The sequence below is a fragment of the Micropterus salmoides genome, unplaced genomic scaffold (genome assembly GCF_014851395.1).
Source record: "Micropterus salmoides isolate LMB-PRFRI ecotype aquatic unplaced genomic scaffold, ASM1485139v1 Ms_hic_scaffold_18, whole genome shotgun sequence".
Taxonomy (NCBI): Eukaryota; Metazoa; Chordata; class Actinopteri; order Centrarchiformes; family Centrarchidae; genus Micropterus; species Micropterus salmoides.
This window is the reverse complement of record NW_024040928.1, coordinates 30,001,342-30,025,806: the sequence shown is the minus strand read 5'-3', so window position 1 is coordinate 30,025,806 and position 24,465 is coordinate 30,001,342. Positions and strand designations below refer to the sequence as shown.

At 44.0% G+C, this 24,465-nt stretch overlaps 2 protein-coding genes across 2 annotated transcripts; one reads left to right on the top strand and one right to left on the bottom strand.

Annotated features, from left to right (window-relative positions):
- Positions 1-3,457: 3,457 nt before the first annotated feature.
- LOC119909454 (palmitoyltransferase ZDHHC14-like) lies at positions 3,458-19,033 on the bottom strand. Its single transcript, XM_038727720.1, is given in 10 exon segments — positions 3,458-3,917; positions 5,208-5,316; positions 8,329-8,438; positions 8,649-8,751; positions 10,456-10,504; positions 12,997-13,134; positions 13,496-13,639; positions 15,407-15,567; positions 17,963-18,102; positions 18,104-19,033. Coding segments are annotated over 10 exon segments (1,530 nt in total). The 5' UTR covers positions 18,239-19,033; the 3' UTR covers positions 3,458-3,476.
- A 1,121-nt stretch (positions 19,034-20,154) lies between these two features.
- Positions 20,155-23,325, top strand: tmem242 (transmembrane protein 242). The gene is made up of 4 exons (XM_038727714.1): positions 20,155-20,278; positions 21,054-21,154; positions 22,246-22,383; positions 22,549-23,325. Exons 1-4 carry the CDS (start codon positions 20,194-20,196, stop codon positions 22,660-22,662), a joined length of 438 nt encoding a protein of 145 aa, XP_038583642.1. The 5' UTR covers positions 20,155-20,193; the 3' UTR covers positions 22,663-23,325.
- Positions 23,326-24,465: the final 1,140 nt, after the last annotated feature.

Sequence of the window (24,465 nt, the reverse complement as noted above, 5' to 3'; positions counted from 1 at the left end):
CCACAGTTGGTAATGTAAACAGCGGGAGGAGAAATTCTTGGCACAAAACCACAATCTGTGCATAATGTTTCTGTCATTGAACTGAATGAAAAATGGCACACAGAGACTGGAAGTTATCAATCATCCAATCGGCAGGTCAAATCTGATTGGATGATAAATGTCTGTTACTAAGATACATCGTCACCAGAGTAAAGACAACATGAGTCAACATCAGAGTTCATATCTGCGGCCTTCAGCTGCACCACGACGCTGCAGATTTATTTAACAAAGTTCACCTGCACGGAGTCAAAAACCTGCATGTCAGAAATGATTCCAGTTAATCTGAGCGTCATGCATCTCTGCCGGGTGGACACAGATCTCACATTGAATACGTCAAATAAAAAATAAGGCATTACTTGTTTTTAAATAAGTCTCACATCGCTGACAGCGTTTCTGCAGGTTCAATAAAATTTAAGACTTTTTAATATCACACAGGATGCAAGTCACGGCTGTTCTGAAAGTTTCGACGTTGTGGTGAAAAACATTCTGTTCAGAAGCAACAGTCTTCAGAGCGAGTGAAGCAACACGTTGGTGGTTTAGATTAAATGTTAATAAACATGTCGCGCTTCACGTCACTGCAGACGTGCAGTTTGAAGCAGCATCCGTTCAAAACATAGTCGGACTTGCCACCAGCAAGATTGCCCAGCAACATTACTCAAAAAGTTTCCCCGTGTATCATCAGCTTCACACTCTGATAGACTTTCGATCAATAGCGTCCTCCGGTTTGGACTCCCAGCCATGGATGTGTTACTAGACCTAAAGGTGATTTAATCGTGCAGCTTATCAAGACTTTCAAAATGTTTTCGGTTTTTGGATCAAATTCTGACAGTGAAACGAGTCTCCGGGGTCAAAATGATCCCCTGTTTTACAGCCTCTTCTTCTCACAGTGTTAAGTCTGTGGGATAATTTATTTTATGGGGTAAGTGTGCATCATGTGACCAGGAAGCTGTAATTACACCGTCTGGCCGCTGTGTCAGATTGGCTTCAAAGCAGAGACACTTCCTGGAGGGTTGGCTCACGGCAAACAGGTTTCTAGCTTCCCTGGTTTCCTTCTGGGGTTCGTGGCCCACTGAATGTGAACGGTTGTGTTTCTCAGCTCGAGGAACCTCCGTGGATCAAAACCTCATAATAGACAGAGTCATTGTTGAGCCTGTTTGCAGTTCAAAATGTCCTGTCAGCAGCTTCACTTTCTTTTACACGTGCATCTAAAAAAATCTGAACATGCTGAGCAGCAGAATCAGACTGAGAGGGTAAAGTTTCAGGTCGACCTTTCTGCATTATAAACTCTTTATTCTAAATTTCTAAAACATTTTGAGATCCTGGAGTTTTGATTTCCACGAGCCGTAATCATCAAGATTAAAACAAAAAAACTTACGTGTAATGGATCTAAAATACACGAATGTTTCAGTTTTTGACTTTAATTATGGAAGAAAATAAACTTTTCCACGATATTCAAATTTTTTTTAGGTGCATCTGTTTAATGGGGGACAAGCTTTTTGGGCTGCAAAGTTTGAGGCAAGCCGCCGTGTCCAGGTCTTATTATCCATCCGTCCACTCAGAGGTCAGCTCTGTCGGGACGGACAGGAAGCAGAACTGACTGCGAAAACTTTACTTGAAGTGAAAGTTTGGGAATCGTCTGGCTGAACGCTGCTCACGAACCGATGAACTCTGCAGGTGTTTTTGTTTGTGTCCCCAGAATCAAATGAAAAACCTGAAGATTCCCGCCGGGTCAGTCTGAAAAACAGTCGATTCTCTTTGTTTCACGTAAACAATCAGAAACTTCACAAGTTGCTTCAATCAAACGAGAGAAAAAAAAAAAAAAGGTCCACTGGACTTTGGTCCCGGTCCGCCTGTGGCTGAAGGTTGACATCCGTTTGGCAGCAGAGTAGCTTATTCTGGGTAAAGTGTTTATTGTTTTTAGCTGGAAACAGACTTCATGAGGAGCAGGAGGAGGAGGAGCAGGAGGAGGATCCTGCAGAGTCAAAACAGACGGTTAAAAAACAGATTATCCAAAGTTTTTGCGTCTGAAAACAAGAATTAAAATCAAACCCCTGATTCTGTGAGAGCGTGAACTTAAGGGTCTTCGTTGTTTGTCTCTCAGTTATATTTCTGTTTCATCTGTGAGTCCACTGATTCACGTTTTATTTACAGTGACTGTTTCATGTTCCTGCTGGATTTGTGTGGATAAACAGTGTAACTGTATTTTGTATAACTGGTTCTATAAGATATATAATAAAAAAACATTTGAGTGAAATATTACTAAAGATTTGTACATTTTCAAAGTGACGTTTTCTTTGTATTTGGGATCCTGGCAGCTTTATGCTTTATACAAAATTGACTAAATGAGCTGAGTTTATGCTGAATAAAAGTTTAAAAGCTGCTAAAGAAAGAGAAAAGTGAACGCGTAGAAAATCAAACCAAACTGAATGTTTGTCATAAAGAGAGAAGTCGCCTGAGTTTGGAGGTTCTGCTTCTTTACCTGCTCCTGTTTCTACTTTCCTCGTCTACATGTCAGAGTAAATATCTTTTTTACAACAACATATTCGCCCTGTGTGACTGGTAGTAAAAAGGAGGGAATCGCCCATTTGATGCACCTTAAAGGAGACCTACTAAACTGCTTTTCCAGACCTATATTGTAGTTCTGTGGCTCCTGTACGGCAGCTTTGCATGATTCAAAGTTCAAAAAAATATTTTATTTTCTTATACTGACTCTTCACTTAGGCCTTCAATTCAGCCTCTGTCAGAAACAAGCTGTAGATGCTCCTGTCTCTTTAAGGCCCCCCCTCTCAAAGCCCACTGTCTTCTGATTGGCCAAGACCTGAAGCATGTTACCAGGCTGTTGTTGTTGCTGGGCAGAACAGGCAGACTGAGCGTTGCTGGGCCGTTTCTACGGGAGCCCATATTTGGAACAGCGGCTCCGTCTGGCTCCGTATTACATAGAACGGAGCCGTTGGTAGAATAAGTAGTTTAAAACAGAGTGAACAGGAGGAAATCTGAGGTTTTTGCTCACAGGGATTTCTTTTAAATACTTTAACCTCATTATTTGCAGCTTTGGCCGTGTTTAACATGAACATCTGACATTATAATATTGTAGAAAAGTCATAAAATGTGGAAAAGCAAGTGGCATGTGGAAACAACTCGACTGTTTTGAGATTTCAGAGCGAGAAAAACAAAGGGCGTCACCGGGAGTGTTGAGCTGAAGCGTCTACGGCACAGATCCCAAAACGTTTTGTCATTTCTACACCAAAATATGTGAAAAATCGAATAAATATAATCACAGACTTTATCCTTTGAGTTTGTTTCTGTTTTTTATTAACAGACTTTTACACACGTTTAAATGTTTCTTCAGATTTCTGCTGTTTTTTACTCACATATTTAAAAAGCTGATAAAATCAGATGAACAGAAACTCACCTCGTGAAGTCTGAAGCGGCTCGGCTCAGACGGAGCTGAGTTTAACGAGCCCTCTGACGGAGTCCTCGTGCAGGGCGTCCTGACTGGATGGGTCGTACAGGGCGGAGGGGGCGGGGACAGGCGGGTGGGGGTGTAAGTTCAGGTGGGCGGGGCAGGGCAGGGCGCCCTGCGGCGTAGTACACGGCGTCTCCTCCGGGCTGACGAAGTGGTGGTGGTGGTGGTGATGGTGGTGATGGTGGAGGTGATGGTGGCAGCGGGAGTCGGCGGCGGCGTCCCTCAGGGTGAGGACGTCTCCCCCGCAGGACGGCAGGGAGGGCTGGGAGGGGGCCAGGTAGGCGCAGGGGCGCCCCAGCGTGGCGGTCTTCCCTGGCAGAGGCGCCAGCACCACGGGGTCGCTGTGGATCAGAGGGGTGGTGGCGGCCTGGAGGACAAACTTGGTGCTCTGGATGCACTGATCCTGATCACACTGAGGACAAGAAAAGGACGCCGTGTTAGCTAGTTTAAAGCCGGGTCACACGGCTAGCTGTGTGGCTGGAGAGCTAACCGCTAACATGCTAGCAGTATCAGTCACAACATGTGTCTGAGCTGCTTTCTGTTTACTTCCTCCGACATTCTCAGGATTGTTCATCTTTATAGCAGCAACAGCAACAGGATGCTAAGTTAAATCTGAAACAAGCAGGAACCTCCAGGTCTGAAAGAGCCTTAAACCTGCGTCCTCTCTAGCAGCCAGCAGGGGGCGACTCCAGCGGCTGCAGAAAGAAGTGTGATTGTATAGAAGTCTCTGAGAAAATGTTTCTACTTGTCAGCTGATTTATTCCCTCAGTAAACACAGTTTCAAGTCTTCTTCAACACAGCATGATGTTCACTTAGTAAACTATGGTCCCATTTAGAGGAACAGAGACCAGGAAGCAGGGGAGGCTTTAGGGCGGGGCTACAAGGTGACTGACAAGTTGCTACCATGGCAACCTGTCAATCAGGATAGAGGTGACTCGTATCCGCTGCTCTGTGAACATTTAACGGGCGCTGCGATAAAATCTTATCAGGAGTCGGCTGTTAAATTTTTTATGCCTGTTTGTCACTAGCTAAAATTAGCATCCCAGCTAATATCACAGCTAACGTCAATTACAGATGCACCTTGCTAACCAAGCTAGCTAGCTAAACAGTCTCGTCCAAATATGGTCACGTCTGCCTCCAAAAAAACAAGATGGCGACGGACAAATTTCCGTCGACGGTGACACTCAGCTAATACGACAACTTTCTGTGTCTTGTTGACCTTGATGTGAAAGATTGATCTGTGAAATGTCGCTGTTCTAAATGGTGGCGTGAACGAGTCCATCAGCTGCCTTCATGTGAATATACTCAGGAGGACGCAACACAGTGACATCACTATCGTCTGGCACCGTTATGGTTACCCCTCCGCTCTGTCTTTCAAAGTTAGAAAACCTCACTGACATTTTTAACAAAACTAACTAAACATCCTGCCTGACTCAACACTGCACGTCCAAAAGTATGTGGACGCTCGCTATACTGTGTATTATAAGGTATAAGCGAGGACAGACAGACGTTTGTTCCTGCAGTACATATTCATGTATTTACAGTTTGTTTATGATTATTTATGGTTCACAGCCGGCAGCCTGAGCCGACCGCGCCCTGCAGAGGAACACAGATCACACAGACTACACGTCGATGTGATGTGGCAGCTCCTCTTCAGTCGGGCCGGAGGGATTTATGGAAGTTTTATGTGATCTCCACCCACCATGCGACTGTGGAGCTGGGTGGAGGCGTAGCCGGCGCCGCTGGTCCCGTTGGACTGGGAGACGGTCTGTGGCGTGTCAGACTGGATCAGCCCTCTCCTGTCAATCAAACTGGGACACAGAGATAAAGCAGTCAGAGACTAAACTCAAGCTTTATACGATGCAGCAAAGACGAGTAACTTAAACACTCTCGCTGACGTTACTTAGTTCTGTGTTTAAAGGATGAGGATTTTCTTTTCCAGAAGAACCAGGACCGTCTGAAACATGTTATTAACATCCTGGGCTTAAACTTGGTTCAGTCACTGAACTCGCCCGGGCTTTCTTCAGGACAGAACTTTAATTCCTTCCACACAAAACTCAAGCTTGTTTCTGTAAAATTACCTGAACGTTTAAACTGTGGAGATCAAACGATGTGAAGCATCTCCATGTTGATCAAAGTTTAAACATTTATATTTGTGTGTGCGATCCAAGCAGCTTAGAAGGAGCTCAAGAGGCGACCCGGCGGGCTTTAAGAGGTTTTATAGATCCAGACCAGGCCAGTAAGAGAGACAGGCGTCTGATTGGCTCGAGGCTTTTAGTGGAACTTTTATGGTAGCTGCAGTCGGGATTTATAATGGAAAATAAAACACATGTAGAATTTAGGTTCGCCTCGAAATGAATGCTTTCTCAATGCCTTTTCTTCAGAACCGTGAAGGAGTCCAATCAGTACAACGGCGTATTAGAGCCACTGTAGCTAAAAAACTAAAATAATTTCAGAGCCGGGGGAAATTTACAAGAAAGGAACTTGGAAAATTCCTCGGTTTGTGGTGAAACTCACATAAACAACAGACGTTGTATTATTGGTTATTTAATTGTAAACTCGAGTGTATTTTCTTTATATATATATGGGTTGTTTGATAGTTGTGTTAGATAAAGAGAGATCTTTATTTTTAACCTTTAAACAGCTCAGTAAAGCATCAGCGCGTTATCCAATCAGCTCGTGAACAAGCCTCACAGTGGCCGTGTTGCTGCTCTGTGTGTGCAGGTGGATCTCACCACCTGTCGTCTCCGTCAGCAGCTAACGCCAACACACTCACAGTAACCAGCTGCTGGCGCTCTAACCAGCACACTGCGTAACGACTCTGTGTCCAGATGTTCAGTCCTGAAAAAAAGCTCCCTCTGCTGGCTCTTATTTTGAAAATCCTGCAGCTCACTCTCTGTCCTCCATCATCACTGCAGGGCGTCAGGCTGTCAGCCTCCATCCATCCATCAATAATGATAGAAGCTTTTTGTTCTGGTCACAGCTGGCTGAAAGAATCTGTGACCTCAGGAGCACACAGGGTGGACAAAATAATGTGAACACAGGGCTGGACGCTGTAGGTAAATATGACAACATTAATAATGGGAGTATTATTAGAGCTGTGGACGAGTGGAGGCTGTTAAAGCAGCACATTAATATTCTGCTGTCCAAATACTTTAAAATGAAGGAAATAAAAAACTAATCCTGCAAATCTAATTTTATTCTGTTTAACTTTGATCACATTAAGGGCTGATGAGAGCAGCAGGAGGCAGAGGAGGAGCAGGAGGAGGAGGAAGAGGAGCAGGAGGAGCAGGAGGAGGAAGAGAAGGAGGCAGACGTTCTTCGCTGTGTAGAAACTGCAGCGATCGATTCTCTGAATTTGTGTTTTGATTAATTTTGCAGTTCGGCTTATCAGCAGAGGGAGAACAGCGATGTCGGAGGAGAAGTGGAGCAGGAGGAGCAGGAGGATGAAGAGGAGGAGGAGGAAGAGGAGGAGGAGCAGAAGGAGGACGATGAGGAAGTGGAGCAGGAGCAGGAGGAGCAAGAGGAGGAAGAAGAGGAGGAAGAGGAGGAGGAGGAAAAGGAGCAAGAGCAGGAGGAAGAGAAGGAGGAGGATGAGGAGCAGAAGGAGGAGGATGAGGAAGTGGAGCAGGAGGAGCAAGAGGAGGAGGAGGAAGAGCAGGAGGAAGAGGAGCAGGAGGAAGAAGAGGAGGAGGAAGAGCAGGAGGAGGAAGAGCAGGAGGAAGAGGAGCAGGAGGAAGAGAAGGAGGAGGATGAGGAGCAGAAGGAGGAGGATGAGGAAGTGGAGCAGGAGGAGCAAGAGGAGGAGGAGGAAGAGCAGGAGGAAGAGGAGCAGGAGGAAGAAGAGGAGGAGGAAGAGCAGGAGGAGGAAGAGCAGGAGGAGGAAGAGCAGGAGGAAGAGGAGCAGGAGGAAGAAGAGGAGGAGGAAGAGCAGGAGGAAGAGGAGCAGGAGGAAGAAGAGGAGGAGGAAGAGGAGGAGGAGGAAGAGGAGCCGAAGGAGGAGGATGAGGAAGAGGAGCAGGAGGAAGAGGAGCAGGAGGAAGAGGAGGAGGAAGAGGAGCAGGAGGAAGAAGAGGAGGAGGAAGAGGAGCAGAAGGAGGAGGATGAGGAAGAGGAGCAGGAGGAAGAGGAGGAAGAGGAGGAGGAGGAAGAGGAGCAGCAATAAAGGGGGCACCGTCTTACTACCTAGCTAGCTAGCATGGCCTGTTCACATTACACCGTCACATCCTTTGGCGTCTGGTACCGACGCACATTTACCTTTAGCGTACTAGTCCAAAGTTAAAAGTACAGTAGAAATAACAGGAGGTTCTGCCGTAGATTCAACACAGAAACATAAATCAGGCTTAAGGAGGTGATTTGGTGGAAGAGTGGATCAGAAACCAGACTTTGACCCAGGACACCGGTTTCGTGTTTGAAACAAAGAGTCAACCTTGATTGTTTTAGTGAAGTCACGTGGTTACTTTAACCCAAACATCGATCTTTTCCTAACCCTAACTGCAACGTTAACCACTAGTTTTATTTTGAAAGTCTAAGCAGACATATTTATCCTTGCTAACTTGACCACGGAGCCCTACACGTGACACCAAAGGTTACCCACAAAGCAAACCCAAGGGGTGTTGACCAAAGCGTCCATATGTGAGGAGTTGGGAAGAGACGGGTTCACATCCATGGAGAATGTGAATGTAGAGGTTTTAAGAGTACTTAGAGAAGCAGCAACTGATAATTCAACACGTCTCTTCGATGGACCTGAAGAACGTTAAGAACCTCAGACCCTGAACATCAGACAGTCGGATGTTTCGGCGATGGTTCAGGACCTTACTGACCTGGGAGGAAGAGGTCCACACAGGGCAGCGCAGCAGTTGGTCAGGATGTTTCCGTAGCTGTAGGGGTTGAAGTTATCCTTCCCTCGCTTGGTGGACCAGGACCCTTTAATCTGGACCGGGACCAGATCAACAGAAACGAGCAGAGGAGTGTTGGTTCAGCTCAACAGAGCCGATACAAATCAAGACCAGATGAAACCTGTCATAGTTACACTTTATTTTTCTAGTGTAGGGTATAACAGAAACTGTCCAGGTCCCCCAGGAGCCCCCTCGGGGACGTCCTGGTGGTCCTCAGGCCACAGGTTTTGAGGCTTTGTACTCACGTCCTCGTTGGTGGTCTGGTTGGAGCTGATCAGGTAGGTGTGGAACCCAGAGAGACCGACGATCGACCAGACAGAGAAGAAACACACCACCACCTCCAGGACGGTGAACAGAGTCAAGGACAAACTCAGACCCAGGTCATCGTCACTTTACACCAGCGCTTTGATGCACTTTTGTTCTTAATTTGGACCGAGATCCGTGGATGTGCTGCAGATCTGACCTGTTAAACAACACTGTGTTACACTTTAAATATGTGCTAATATCGCTTGACGTTATGTTCCACGAATCTGTCTACGTAAATAATTCAAGACCTCAATTTTACGAATTTGAAAGCAGTTTATTAATCTGTCCACGACACCTACCGTCGAACGTTGCCACCTCCTTGTTGTTTCCAAAAAAGGTTCAAATCAAGAGCATCTGGACTGGTGGCCCCGATCTAACCCTTCAGTTCTGAACTGAAGAAGCATCTTGGAAGAAGGACGAAACATCTTCAGGTCTCTGAAACCAAGTCCAGCTGCCCTTGATTTGAACCTTCCTTGGATAACTCTGACCTGAGAACCTTCACAGACAAACTCCTTGTGTCAGTTTGTTCAAGAGAATTTCAGACATTTTAATATATTTTATTATGTGCACACTGAATTTATCTCACTCCAGCAGTGAAACTCGAATCCTTAGAGTTCTAAGAGCGTCAAATACCGACGCTTCACGCACATGGCCCCCTTTAGCGCCATTGTTCAACGCTAAAAGTTACTATAAATACCAGAAAGGTCAGAGTAGGGACGTGGTTTGGGTGGACGGGTGGTACAAAAACTGGCCTGTCACCCAGGAGACAGGCGTTTGTTTCCCGTGTGAAACAAAAAGACAACATTGATTCCTTTCAGTTCTGTTTCCTAATTTACATAACTTAAAGTAAAGACTTACTTAGAGTTAAGAGTTACTTAACTAATGTATTTTAAGCAACGTTGTTATTCTAACCCAAACCACAAACTTTTCCTAAACCTGACCAAACTGCGACGTTTTAGAACGTTAGCCACTAACTTTATAACAGGACATTATAATTGCTAACTTGACCACGGAGCCGTACATGTGCAAAAACTAAAGGGTAGCTACGGCGTTAAAAAGCAACGTCAAACAGTCCATATGTGACGCCCTGCGACGAGAACAGGTTGCACACTTGCGGGATCATTTCTGCTTTTGAACAAGAAGGTGATGTTTCTGGAGGCTTCAGTTCTCAGTGACGTTCTCAAACCCACAACACCAGAATGCACTAAACTATTAATTTTGAATGATGCTTCGTCTCCAGATTCCACAACCTGGAGGAGAAACAGAACTCTTGGGACTTGAGTCTATTATACATTTGTTTTTTAACTTTAATCTGCACATACAAATCTTTTACTTTAATGTGGGTATCACGACATACACCAGGAGCTCTGACGGACATTTAGAGAACGGGGACTGCAGTCGACAGCTCGTAGCTAAAGTGGACCTCGGGGCCCCAGACCGGGGCAGTATGTGACCTTGGCAATGCATTATGGGACGTATTGACCCATGTTTGGTGACTGTGTCATTGATTTATCAGAAACAAACACGTGATATCAACCTACAGAGAGAGCGTATGAGGGGTGATTAGTGCCTCCTGATTTTCTGTGTGAGCACGTACGGCCCGGTGTTGAGAACGTTACAGACAAACAGCATGACAAGATAAAACCAGAAACAACAGGCTCATGTAAACATGAGTCTGGAATATTTACATGAGTGGATTTAGCTGATGAAAGCACTAAAGGAAGCTTTAAACAGTCAAAAGGATATCTGGCCGGGCTGTCTTTGAGCGCGCTCAGGAATCCTGTCCGGTTTGATCCTGCAGAGACGAGAGAGAGAGAGTGTTCAGGTTATTCAGTTTTAATGTGTTAGAACAAAAACACAAAACATCTCTGAGGCTGAGAGAAACTGGAGAACCCAAAAACTTAAAGATGACGTCAGACCTTGACTTTACTGAGCTTTATGCAGTGTTGGACATGTTACTCAGGGACAGGAATAAGTTACTTTTTACTAATTACTCCTTTAAAAAGCAATAATATTACTTCAGTTATTACTGGGTATTAAAAGTAATTCATTGCGTTAATGTATTTCTTTCACTACCACCTCGCCTCTTCCTTAAAAGTGCCTGTTCAGCAGCTTGTTTTAGAAATGAATCCACTTTACTGGAACAATAATTAACCTGAGGAGTAAAACAACCAGCTGAACTGAAACACTGCAGCGTCTCAGACCAGAGGATGCTGTACAGGACAGACTCCGCATATATAGGATCTAACTAAATAAAAAACAAAGCAAGTCTCTCCCGACTTTTATTCATAACAGCAAGTATGTTTTTACTAAACAGATAACGTCACTGGTTGAAATAAACATTAAAGCAAGTCTCTCTGAACTCCTGTTTTTCTGCACATTTATTTATCTGAGCAGAGTTCAGTGGGGTCTTAAACAGCCTCTTTAACAGCCAGCAGGGGGCGACTTCACTGGTTGTATAGAAGTCTCTGAGAAAATGTTTCTACTTGTCAGCTGATTTATTCCCTCAGTAAACACTTTCCTGATGAGTTTATGGTCTCAGTCGCTAGTTTCAAGTCTTCTTCAACACAGCATGATGGTCATTTAGTAAATTATGGTCCCATTAAGGGATTTAAAATCCGCCTCCTTCCCACACAGAAACACAGTCCAAACGGAGCTTGAACCTGATTTTGTTACCCTACAGGAAAAAAACGTTGTCCTGATGGATCCTCTGAGGATCATAAACACGCCCACAGTAAATTTAAAGGTAGAACTTCCCCACAGCAGCAGCAGGAGCTCGTCAGCTCATCCCTGAGCTCTAAATTCAGACCTCTCAGATCAAAGTCTCGACGCTCTGCTGGATCTTTTTATAGCTCTGCTGCTAAAAAAAGACAACAAGCGGCGCAGTGTTGAGACGAAGACACGGGTTCCTCTCAGACGGTCTGCTGGTCCTCTGAAGCTGCTTCCTGTTCTGGCAGCACAACCAGGACCAATGACGCGTGACGGGGAAGAATCAGTAGGCAATCAGGAAATCAGTGATCGTGTTTTAAATTTTCTATACAGTTTGTTTCTGGGGAAATAATCCTTCGACACTCAGTGAACTGTAGGAAAAGGTTTGATTATGGTGTTTAAAGTCGGTTTGATCTGCAGGCCGATCGATGCGCCTCTGACAGCCTGTCAATCACAGGGCAGTGGGCGGGGCCGAGAGGGATCGATATCTCGTCCATTACACAGATGAGAAGCTGCTGCAGATCAGACCTGCTTATTAGGACCGTTTCTGTCCTTGTCTCTGAAATTATTGTGTTTCAACCCATTTCTTATTTTCCCCTCCTGAAAAGTCTGAATTTGCATTTTTGTAACGCTTCATAAATAAATAAAGTTTGTTTTTGTCAAAAGGCAACATTTTTTATAGACTGCGTGCACACTGCAGGAGATCAATGAGGAGGAGGAGGAGGAGGAGAGGATAGAGGAGCAGGAAGAGGAGGCAAAGAAGGAGAAGGATGAGGGGAAAAGAAAGAAAAAAAGGAGGAGGAGAGAGAGCAAGAGAAGGAGGATGACGAAAAGGAGGCAAAGAAGGAGGAGGAGGAAAAGAAGGAAAAGAATGAGGGGAAAAGAAGGAAAAAAAGGATGAGAAGGAGGAGAAGGATGAGGGGAAAAGAAGGAAAAGAAGGAGGAGGAGGAAAAGAAGGAGGAGAAGGAGGAGAAGGATGAGGGGAAAAGAAGGAAAAGAAGGAGGAGAAGGAGGAGAAGGATGAGGGGAAAAGAAGGAGGAGAGAGAGGAGGAGGGGGAGGAGAAGGTAGAAAATAAGGAGGAGGAGAGAGAGCAGGAGGGGGAGGAAGAGGAGAAGGTAGAAAAGAAGGAGGAGGAGAGAGAGCAGGAGAAGTAGGATGACGAGAAGGAGGCAAAGAAGGAGGAGGAGGAAAAGAAGCAGGAGAAGGATGAAAAGGATGAGGGGGAAAGAAGGAAAAAAAGGAGGATAAGGATGAGGGGAAAGAAGGAGGAGAAGGAGGAGAGGGAGGAGGAAAAGAAGGAAAAGGAGGAGGAGAAGGGGAAGGAGAGGGAGGTGGAAAAGAAGTAGGAGAAGGGGAAAAGAAGGAGGAGGAGAAAATAGAGGAGAGGGAGGAGGAAAAGAAGGAGGAGAAGGGGAAAAGAAGGAGGAGGAGAAAGTAGAGGAGAGGGAGGAGGAAAAGAAGTAGGAGGAGGGGAAAAGAAGGAGGAGGAGAGAATAGAGGAGGGGAGGAGGAAAAGAAGGAAAAGAGGGAGGAGAAGGAGAAGGAGAGGGAGGAGCAGGAGGAGGAGTTACTCACTGAGGATGACGTGTGTAATGACGAAGGCGAAGATGAAGATGGTGAGGAGGGACAGCGAGAGGATGAAGAGGTAGAAGAAGCGGTAGTTCCTCCGTCCAACGCAGTTCCCGACCCACGGACAGTGATGGTCGAAGCGCTCTAAGGAGGAGGCAGCGGTTACTACATCAGTACTCACAAGTACTCACAAGTACTCACAAGTAGCATCAGCACGAGTACTTAAACTATATAAAGTACTCATAAGTAGCATCAACATGAGTACTTAAACTATATAAAGTACTCACAAGTAGCATCAGCACGATATAAAGTACTCATAAGTAGCATCAACATGAGTACTTAAACTATATAAAGTACTTGTTCAAATGTTCTAGCCTGTTGAGGTCAGAGAACTTTTAAATAGTTCAACATTATTCGGTCAAACGTAGAGCAGTAACATTTAGGGTGGAGTGGAGTAGAAGTAGAAAGTACACAAGTACAGTACTTGAGTAAATGTAGTACTCACCAACGCAGTTGTCACACAGGCTGCAGTGAGACGCTCGCGGCGGCCTGAAGATCTTGCAGGTGAAGCAGTACTTCAGTTTGACCGTCTGCCCATTGATCAGGACCTCTCTAGTGCGCGGCGGCGGCCTGGAGCAGCCCAGCGAGTCTGGAAACACAAACATCACGCCACAAGTAATCAACAACACACTATCCAACCAATCACATTGCTCCTCTGAAATACTTTGATGCACTATATCATATATTATATTATATTAACACTTTTCAAGGTTTTATTACATGATATACTACATTATATTTCTATATTAATACAAACACTGAGAATCAGTACTTTTTCATATTATTTATATTATTCTGGTGTTTGCTGTTGACATCACACCACTGTGTCACTCTTCTTTTTATTTTATTTACCTGTAATTAATGATTATCTGGACTTATTAATGAGTTTGTGCTGCTGCAGAATTTCCCCACTGAAGATTAATAAAGGTTTATCTCGTCTCATCTTCACTTTGTGGAAATTTAGTTTTGTTTGTCAGACAGGAAGTGAGGATGTTGTTTCAAGTTTCAAGAATACATTCCTGATCACCATCAACAAACAAAAAAAACAACTGTAGACTATTTCCATCCTTCCTGCTCACACACATCCAGCTTCTCCCATATTTGGTCGTTCTCTGCGGTGATTGACAGCTCAGTCGCTCCAGCTCAGATTCTGTATCCACCGAGAAAATATATAAATAAATAAACCAAACAAATAATAAGAGGTTTCCACAAATAGATCAGAGAGCTTTGACAGTGACGTTCAGTTTCTGTGGAAACGACTGATTCGCTTAGACGCATTACTGACAGAGCGGAGGTCTGAATCTGAAGAGATGACATGTGACTGAACACACATCTAAACGCACACTCTGACTGGAGGAGGTGGTGAGAGACTTCCTTTCATGACTCAGAGTCATTGCTAAACAGATTATTCTGCAGCTTATTTACAGTTTCTTACATCTGATAAGAACAAAAACCTCCACAGATGTGGAAACTAAGAGTGAGGAGATTAAAAGTCTGATGATAAAATCAAATGAACTCTTATAAAAGTAACTGATTATATTTAACACTAACAGAAAAGTAAAGCTGAGAAAGTCCAAGTTTGACTACTTTTGAAATATCAAAATGACTCAAAAAACTAGTGTGAAGCTATTAAAACTTCCTAACTTTATATAAAGTAGGTAGGTAAAACTAGCTAACTACTTTACATACAGTTAGCTAGTTTTAACGACTTTATACACAGTTAGCTAGTTTTAACGACTTTATACACAGTTAGCTAGTTTTAACGACTTTACATACAGTTAGCTAGTTTTAACGACTTTATACACAGTTAGCTAGTTTTAACGACTTTACATACAGTTAGCTTGTTTTAACGACTTTATATACAGTTAGCTAGTTTTAACGACTTTATATACAGTTAGCTTGTTTTAACGACTTTATATACAGTTGGCTAATTTTAACGACTTTATATACAGTTAGCTTGTTTTAACTACTTTATATACAGTTGGCTTGTTTTAACTACTTTATATACAGTTGGCTAGTTTTAACTACTTTATTACTACTTTATATGATGCTGTGAGGTTTTACTAAAGTTATTTCTCTTAGCCTCAAGCTGGATTTACACTGTACCTACAGGAACTATGTGAATAAGCCCTAAGGTTAAATAGCTGTAAATTTAGGTACAGGATCTACAGATAACACGTGAAATCAACAAGAACTGTGATTGGTCAGTTTAGGCTGCTTGTGTTTTCTCCTAGTGGAGTTTCCTGAGAGTCAAGACGGTCTGTTTTCAAAAAAGGAGATAAAACCCACATAAGATGGAGAACATTTCTAATTTTAAAGCAGAGTCCAGAGTTGTTGTGTGTATTTCGGCGCTTACCTATTGACCTCTCCAGGTCGGCTGCCTCGTCCGGTGTGGCTCGGGGCAGGACACCGGGGTCGGTAAAACTTGCCCTGAACAGCATCCCCATCACAAAGATGAAGAGGACGCCGCCAACTGCCGGGATGGCCGGTGTCAGGTTGGACGCCAGGAAGGGACAGCTGAGGACACAAGGACAGAGACAAATAAAAAGAAACTATCAGCCAATCACAGTTCTCTGGTGTTTTCAGGACACAACATAACCATAAACAACAGGATGTCACCTCCGAGGCTTCAGACATTTTGTTGTCGTTCAAAGATCAACATTTTAACAGAAGAGTCTTTGTTTTTTTAAACAAATGTCCCAGTGATTTATTCAAAAGTTAAAAATATTATGTATTTTAGTTTTAGTTAAGTTTTTGGTTGTTGTTTGCATAATTACGATTTAATTTTTTTCGGCACAATTTAGACTAATGGAAATGTAAATGTTAAAGAAAAGAGGATCAAGGATCGAGCCTTAGGGAACTCCTCTGCAACTGTCTTTTGTTGCTGATTAAAACAAAATAGTTCCTGTCCTGGACAGCTGGGTTAGCAACTAATCCTTTAAATCTAAGCTCCTAAGTGTTACGAAGACTTTGTCATTGATTAAACGTCACTGTTAAAGTTTTACTCTCATGATAACACCGAGACTTCTGACTTGGTTTTTAAAGATCACTCTCAGCATTTCTTCTTTTAGGCAATTTACAATTTTTTAATTGTTTATTTTTGTATCAGTATTACAGGGAAGTTGTGAGAAGGTACATTTGGTTGTCGTCTGCATAATTATGATTTTATTGTTTGGCACAATTCAAGGATTTAGTCTTGGGGAACTCCTCACATCACGTTGGTCCATTCGAAGGCTGATTGTTAAAGTTTAACTCTGAGTCCATGATTACACCATGACTTCTGACTTGGTTCATAAAGACAGTCGAGATGAGCGCTGATTCAGTGTTCATTCTTTTAAGCCTAAGACAATGATTTTGTTTTTTAATAAAAACATTTTTTCAGAGATCTGGGGGACTGTAGTTTCATCCCGTTCTTCGTATGGCATCACATTGCTTGGTTAAGACCCTTTAGCGTTGTTTTTGCATGTGTAGGCTACTTGGTTAGGTTTAGGAAAACTTCATGGTTTGAGTTAAAATAACTGAGTTACCCAAAAACAATCACTGTTGACTTTTTGTTTCACATGGGATGCAAAGACTGGTCTCCTGGGTGAAAGTTCAGTTTCAGACCTGCTTGTCCGCCCCAACCACCTTCTTTTCTGTTATTTATAATAGGCCTACTTTTAACATTGAACAACGACGTTAAAGGCAGCCATGTGCCTTGGTACCAGACGCCAAAGGACGTGAGAAAGCGCAGCTATTTGACTCCCTTGGAATGAAAACGGGCTGGTAGATTCCTCCCAGGGTACATTTTGTTGTTGTCTGCATAATAATGCATAAAAAATGTTTGTGCAACCTAAAAAATTGGTGATGTTGTAGTGGATAAGACACATGCATTTGGTGTAGGAGATGGGGGTTCGATTCCCACTGCGACACATTCACCAGAGAGCAAGAGGGTTAGAGGCATGCGGCCTCTGACATACAGTATGTAGTTATTGTAAGTTGCTTTAGAAAAAATCATCAGTTAAGTAAAATGTTGTGTAATTTTTCATTCAAATTTGATCCACTAGTGAATTCACATTATTTTTCCACAAAACTATTTTTCTCTGCTCTTCAGCTGAGGTCAAAGGTCAGCTTCCTGTTTCTTTCACTAAAACTGGTGGAGGGATTTTATATCAAGAACCCAAAACAGAAAGCATGTGTGGTCCTGTTAGCAGTGGACAAAGTATTCAGATCCTTTACTTAAGTACCTCACTGTAAAATACTATGTTACAAGTAAAGGTACTGCTGAAACTGTTACTTAACAAAAAGTATGTAAATATAATCAGGAAAATGTACTAACAGTATTAGAAGTAAAAGTACTCACTGTCCTGTGACTGTTATACTGTTTTATATTAGATTATTATTCCTCATGCATTAATGTAAAGCAGGATTTTACTGCGGTTGAACAATTTTGTATCAGACTGCAATAAATGACTTGTGTCATTGTGTATTAATCTTCTAATCACCATTAATCAATAGTAAAAATTCTGAAAATAGTGAGATTCCCTCACAATGTTTGTTCTGTCAGTTTAAAATGATTAAAAATACATTAAAATAATCAAAAGGAAAAGCAGCAAACCTTCACATGAAATGTTTTTACATGAAAAATGATTTAAACGAAAGTAAACATTTGTTTCCAATTAAATTTCTGTCAATCAAAGAATGTAGCCGCAGTTTAATTTATAACTAAACATCATATTTTATAAACTCTTCACGTGTTTTGTGTGTAAAAATCTGACTCTGTAAAGTATCTGAAGCTGTCAGATAAATGTAGAGAAGTAAAAATATCTCCTCTGAGACGGAAAAAGTACAAATACCTCTCATTTGTACCAAACCACAGTACTTGTACCGCTGGGTCCTGTTTGTTCTGTACTTGACAACCAGACAGACTCACTCGAAGGTGAAGAAGAGGCCGCAGGTGAGCAGGATGAGGACCAGGGTCAGGTAGAAGACTCCGGTCTGTCTCGCCATCATGATCCTTCCGCCGCAGTAGAACCGGTTCCGTCCGGGGAACACCTGCCACTTCCTGCGGGGGGGTCCGGCTCCTGTGGCCCGGGCAGCACGGCTCTGGTCCCCCGGCGGGGGCCGGACACGAGCCGCTGCTGCTGCGGGTGCAGATCTGGTTGTACTGGCCCGGCTGGTCCGGAGCCGCGTGCTGGATCTGAGACATGTGTCCGCTCACAGGTGAGCAGGTACAGGTGACAGGATATATCAGAGGTGTGCGCGTGCAGCTGGTGCGTCCAGGTTCCGTCAGCCCCCCAGACGGATCCTCAGGTCCGGGTTTTCTGTCTGGAGCCAATACAAAAGGAAATCCGACATTTTAAATCCCGAACCCGGTTTTATTTTGTGATGTCTCGTAAACAAACACCAACTCGTGGTGAGACGCACGCGCGCGGGGTCCAAAATAAAATAAAAACCCCCCCTCAACACCCCCGCCTCGTGCCCATGCAGCGTCCCTCTCACAGAATGCAGCGTTTAAACCAACAGACAATGGGTCCGGGTCTGGACAGGACGTGGAGCGGGGACGCGTCCGACCGGGGTCCGGGTCTGGAGACAGCAGCGGGTCCGGAGGATCAGAGGGTCTGTGTCGGCGAGGAGGAGGAGGAGGAGGAGGAGGAGGACGTGAAGAGCATCCTGATCCTCCGCAGAGATGCTGGAGCTCCGAGTCCGAACTGCACAGATCCTCTCCACCGACACGACGAACCACTCCGCAGAGAAAACACGAAACCTAAAATACCAACAGAGACTGGAAACAGAGGGAGCTCACTAATAAATGTGATGAATGAAAACTGAAGCCAGAGCTGCTTACACACATTAACATACAGTGACAAAATATACAACCAAGCTGCACGGCCAACGCCATCAATACTACAACCTGAGAGGAACCTGCAGTCACTACTCTGGGCTGAAAAAACCCTAAAGTCAATATTGTTTGTCAGGTTCAGAAACATCCTTTAATCAGAGGTGGATGAAGTACTCTGATACTTTACTTAAGGTAAAGTACTACTAATACCTCACTATAAAAATATTGTTACAAGTACTGCACAGAAAATGTTACTTATATGTACTTAAATTATTAAAAGTACTCACTGTCCTGTGACGTGAAGCTGTCAGATAAATGTAGTGGAGTAAAAAATACAATATCTCCCTCTGAGATATAGTGGAGTAGAAGTAGAAAGTGGCATGAAAAGAAAATAGTCAAGTAAAGTACAAATACCTCTAATTTGTACTTAAATACAGTACTTTTAATATGTATTTTTACTCACAGGTAAAATTGTCTTAAAATGTCCTAGAATTGTGTTATTTGCAGTAAAGTTAAGAATATTATCAATAAAGGAAACAACAGTTACACAGGTTTACATTTCATTTCTATTATATGACCAAAGCAAAAGAACCCTTTTTATTTTACAAAATGTACACAAACACTACATTTACATATATTTAACTTAATACACAGAACATTTGTAGGTTATTTGTGACTCTGTCTCTCAGCTCGTCTGTCTTTAGTAGTGTTTCCCCATGTATTTCTACACACAGTATGTCTGTAAGCGATGTATAAAACACTTGTTTAGCAGAATGAAATACACAACACGTTTTGACTTCACAGTAATGCAGCTGATTTCACATTATTAATTATAACCACATGTAAAGTATTGTCTTAATTTTGAGGTACATTTCTTGGACTTAACTTGTAAATTTCGTTTTTTTACTCCACTAAATGTATTTTAGCTTTAGTCATTAGTTACTGATTACAGTAACAGATTTTACAGATGAAACACGTGATCGATAATCTAATCTAGCTGTGAACTCGAGCTGTTTTAAGAATTGGGAGTGAGACCTCTTCTTTTCCTCCTTCGGAGTTAAAAATAATAATAGACGATCTTTGCTTCAGGATTCTTTCCCGCGTCTCCGATTTAAAAACAGATACTTAACATCGTAAAATGAAACGCACGCAGAATTTCCTACATAAAATAACAAACAGTCCTCAAATAATCTAATTTGCGTTAATCATTGTTTTCTGCTCTTATAAAGTATTATTTCATAAAAATAAAAAAAAGCTGCGTTCTTGCGTTCCTAGCTCGCTTGTTTCTACCCGGTCGGGTTACGCAGAGGGACCGAGGCAACATGACGGCGGTGGATGAAAACACGGTTCAGACTGCGGGAGAAGGAGCAGAAAATGACGAAGAGGCCAAACTACAGCTGTTAAAAGGCGAGTTAGCTGGTAGCTTGTAGTTTATATTAGCCGGTAGCTCGTTGTTTATGTTAGCAGTTAGCATGGTTAGCTGTCTGTTGAGCGTTTTTCTGTCTGAGGTCACAGCAATGTCGACCTGTCTGCTGCTCCTCACACCAGACTCCACTCAGAAATCAGACAGTTTTATGTTTCTTTAGTTATTAGAAACCCTGAAGGTGACTGCTGCTAAATCTGTAGTTTCCTCACGCACATGTACGTTCTTATCCAAGTTGTGACGCCAAACTCCATTCAAAACTTCTACAGTTTAAGGTTTCAAGAGTTCTGCATGAGCTGTAAACTATGATCAACGATTGTTCCTGAAACATGAAGTTATTTTGTTCAATTCGGCTAAATAAAATCGATCTCTGTTTTGCTTTCTACTTACTCAAGTCTTCTGCAAAGCGTCTTAACCTGTCAGAGGCTGTAATGGGGTTTGGCCTGCAGGGTGTCTGCGTTACAACATTAAGGGTTGTTTAGTTTCCTCCTGCACATGTGATGTTTTTCCAGTCACGCAGAGACCGAGACACCAGACTCCATTCAGAATCAGCACGGTTTAATGTTTCCGTGCTTACAGAGAATCTTCAATGAGCCCTAAAATATAACATGTCACTTTGTAAAAGGAGTCTTTAAATAGCTAAAATGTAAATGGGGTTTGGTCTGGGGGGGGGGGGGCAGCGGGGTTTAAGTAGGTTGAAGGTAATAAAAGCAGTTGTGTGTGTGATTGCAGAACTGAAATCTGACTTCCTGTGTGCAGGTGCAGCCTTTCTGACCACGGTGGCGTCTGCAGGGATGATGGCAGGATTTGGCTCCACGCTGGCGCTGGCCAAGAAGAAGAGCCCGGAGTGGTTCAGTAAGGTACACGCGGGGCAAAACACAGTTTCAACACGGGGCGGCACCATATCAGAAATGTCGCAGTCGATACCAGTGAAAGTCCACGATTCTCCACCGATTGGACCTTTTCAGACTCCTCCTACAGTAACAGGAGCAATAATCTGGGAGCACAGATACAAACTGAAAGGCAACATAAAGTACATCAAGATTTAAAATAATCAGAGAAAAACCTGCTCTGCATGTAAACTGATGTTTTGTCCGTGTTCTCAGGCGACGGTAAAGAATCTGTCGTCTTCTGCTCACTTATTGAAACATTAGGAAGTTTAATCTGCAACATTTACTGACACGACTTCACTTGTTTTCATTAAAACAGCAGAACGTATCACTGAGGGTGAAACTGGGTGAACACTCAAGAGAGTTTGTCACAGTCAGCCATGTTTCTTTATTCAGGCTCCTCCCCTGGAACGCCTTGAGGTCGAGCGTCAGATATTTCGACGTTTGGGGCTTCAGCCGCTCGTTGGCGTGCGATTCCCTGAAGTTAAACTTCAGCGGCTCGTCTGGTTTCCCTGCTGACAGACGGCGGGACACGTTCCTCCTGAGGTCGACCTGAAAACACGCCGCAGGAGAAGCTTCCCATCAAAACGCCAGCCGGCCTCGAACTCGTCCCGTTGGCCGCGTGCTGATTGGCCGCCCGCGGGATCTCATTAAACGTGACGCACATGGACGCTAAAGTTAGCGCGGAGGCACAACGGCGCACTTGTTCCCGGACTCTATTTCCAGCACAGACTCGTCTTTGTTGTCTACGCTGAAGCCCCCGAGGCCCCTCGGGGCCCCTGGGAAAATGTGACATTAGATTAAAGCGGCGCGTCGTGGCGGCGAGGAGACGCTTTGTCACATTTTAACCTTTACTGGGACACGGCGAACGTGGTCACTTTAGAGGTCACAGGGGTTCTGACCTTTGACCTCTGACACGTGGCTCCGCCTGCTGCTTCATCCCGACGACCACGATTACATTTCAGATGTTGGGTTTCTTTTTCCTGTCGTCATGATGTCATCTCCTAAACGCCGACTCCAGCTCTGACCTTTAACGGTTTCCCCGTCTTCTTCCTCTGCAGGGCGTGGCGGCGACGACCGCGGCCCCGGAGAGCGGCGCCTCTCTGGCCCTCAGAGCTCTGGGTTGGGGCTCCCTGTACGCCTGCTGCGGCGTCGGCCTGCTCAGCTTCACCGTGTGGAAAGTCCTCGGCGTTCACAGCGTACGTACGTCTGGGGTCACATGACCAGGTCCGGGTCAGAGGACCTAAACCTGCCGTCCCGGATCACCTGAGCTCAGATCATGTGTTAAATTTACCTGCAGATTTTAGATCACTTATTGGTCGTTTAGCCGTTTCCTCGCTGACCTCCTTCTTCTTCTTCTTCAGTTACCAGAGTTCAGACGGAAGATGCAGTCCTTCTTCCCGTCCATCCCAAAGACCCCAGAACCCGCAGCTGGATCTGAACCCGTGGACTGGGACGCCGTCTTCAAGTCAAAGTGAGCTGCTGCCGGAGGACCAATCAAACGAGACGACAGAGAGACACTGAAAACACTGCGGAGAGACTCTGAGAAACCTCCGCTGGCGTGTTTCTGAAGAGCGGCCGAGACCGGAGAGTCTGGGTCCTAGTCCTGGTCCTAGTCGTGGTCCCAGGTCTGGGTCCTGGTCCCAGGTCCCTCCTGGTTGTAAATATTTGTGGGTTTTTAAAAGAAGCAGAACTGAAAACATGTTGAATTCTGTCTGATGTGAATCGTGATGAACTGAAGTCCAGACCTGGTCTGTAAAGGTCAGAGGTCACGGTGACGCGTTGGCTTGATGTAGGACGTCATGGCGTCTAAAATAAAGTGTTTCAGCCGTTCTGTGTCTCAGCTGGAGGAACAAGTTCAGTCTGAACACACGAGCCCTTTAGTGGAGCTTTCCGCCACATCACATGATCTTCCTCAGCAGACAGACGGCGTCCTGGTTGGTGCTTGAATTTCCTGTTTATTTTGGAAGCACTTAAAGTAAAAAGGCAACAACCAGGACGCCGTCTGTCTGCTGAGGAAGACCATGTGATGTGGCGGAAAGCTCCAGGTAGAGACTCGACGAACATCTGAGCGTCACTTCGACGCAGAAACTGTTTGTTGTGACGACTTTATGAAGTTATTAAAAGATTATTAAACCAAGTTTCAGCCGTCTGCTCTGTGATGAACTCATGAAACATCAGTAGAAATCGTGTACAAATACTACAAGTACAAGTCCTGCATTCAGAGTTTTACTTGTGTAAAAGTATTTAAAGGATCAAAAGTAAAAACTGTGTGTGCAGAATAAAACAATGTTACTGTATAAACAGCTGTTTGATCTAAATCTGTAAAACATTTATTGGTAGATTATATTTTGTTTTAATCTGAAGTAATCAGATAAATACTGTTCAGTACAAACTACAGTACTTCCCTCTGACGAGCGGTGCAGTAAGTACACAGTAAACATACTCTGTGAAAGTTTCAGAAATACTCCTGCTTCTCTGTGAGGCGTTCAGAGTTCAGCGCTAATATTAAAAACACGGCACTTTTTACTTTTCATACATGTGTACTTTTAAAAGCGGGTACTGAAATTTAAACTGAAGACTTTTACTGGAGTAACGCTGAGCGAGCGGATCTGTACTTTTACTCAAGCACAGATCTTAATATTTTGACTTTCCTCTCGTGAAAATGAGTTTATTTTTAAATAGTAGGACTAAAATAAGATCTTTACTCAGAATCACAGCTTAATGACATTAAATCTAAACTTTTATCCTCAAAATATGACGACTTCTGTTGAAAAGACGCTCAGAGTGAAACTACATGTGAGAACCTTCTTGTTCCTGGACGTCCAGGATCTGCGCTCAGAACCGGCCCAGGATCTGCTCTCAGAACCGGCCCAGGATCTGCGCTCAGAACCGGCCCAGGATCTGCTCTCAGAACCGGCCCAGGATCTGCGCTCAGAACCGGCCCAGGATCTGCTCTCAGAACAGTTCATTCTGTCACACATCTGTCAATCAAAACAGGAGGCGTTGTGGATGTAGAGACTTTCTTTTTTCCTCTTTACATTTGTTATAACTGTGTTTGAGTCGACATGGTGAGTCCCACCCGCCCCGCCCAGACCTCCTGTACATACAGTCCGTCAAATCAAACGCACCCTCCCAGATCAGACCCCCACATAAAATCCCGAAACTGAAGATTTCCCTTAAATTACAGAAACAAGAGTTCACCTGCCGGGAGGAGGCGGAGCTGCGGTGAGAGGTGGTTATTTACAGGATGGAGGACGTCTGCACGTACAAAGTTATTA

Excerpts from the sequence above, each read along its gene's own strand:
- tmem242 (XM_038727714.1), top strand. The coding sequence starts at position 20,194 with ATGACGGCGGTGGATGAAAACACGGTTCAGACTGCGGGAGAAGGAGCA. Across the intron at positions 20,279-21,053 it reads CAAACTACAGCTGTTAAAAG|GTGCAGCCTTTCTGACCACG; the intron begins GCGAGTTAGCTG and ends TCCTGTGTGCAG. Across the intron at positions 21,155-22,245 it reads GCCCGGAGTGGTTCAGTAAG|GGCGTGGCGGCGACGACCGC; the intron begins GTACACGCGGGG and ends CTTCCTCTGCAG.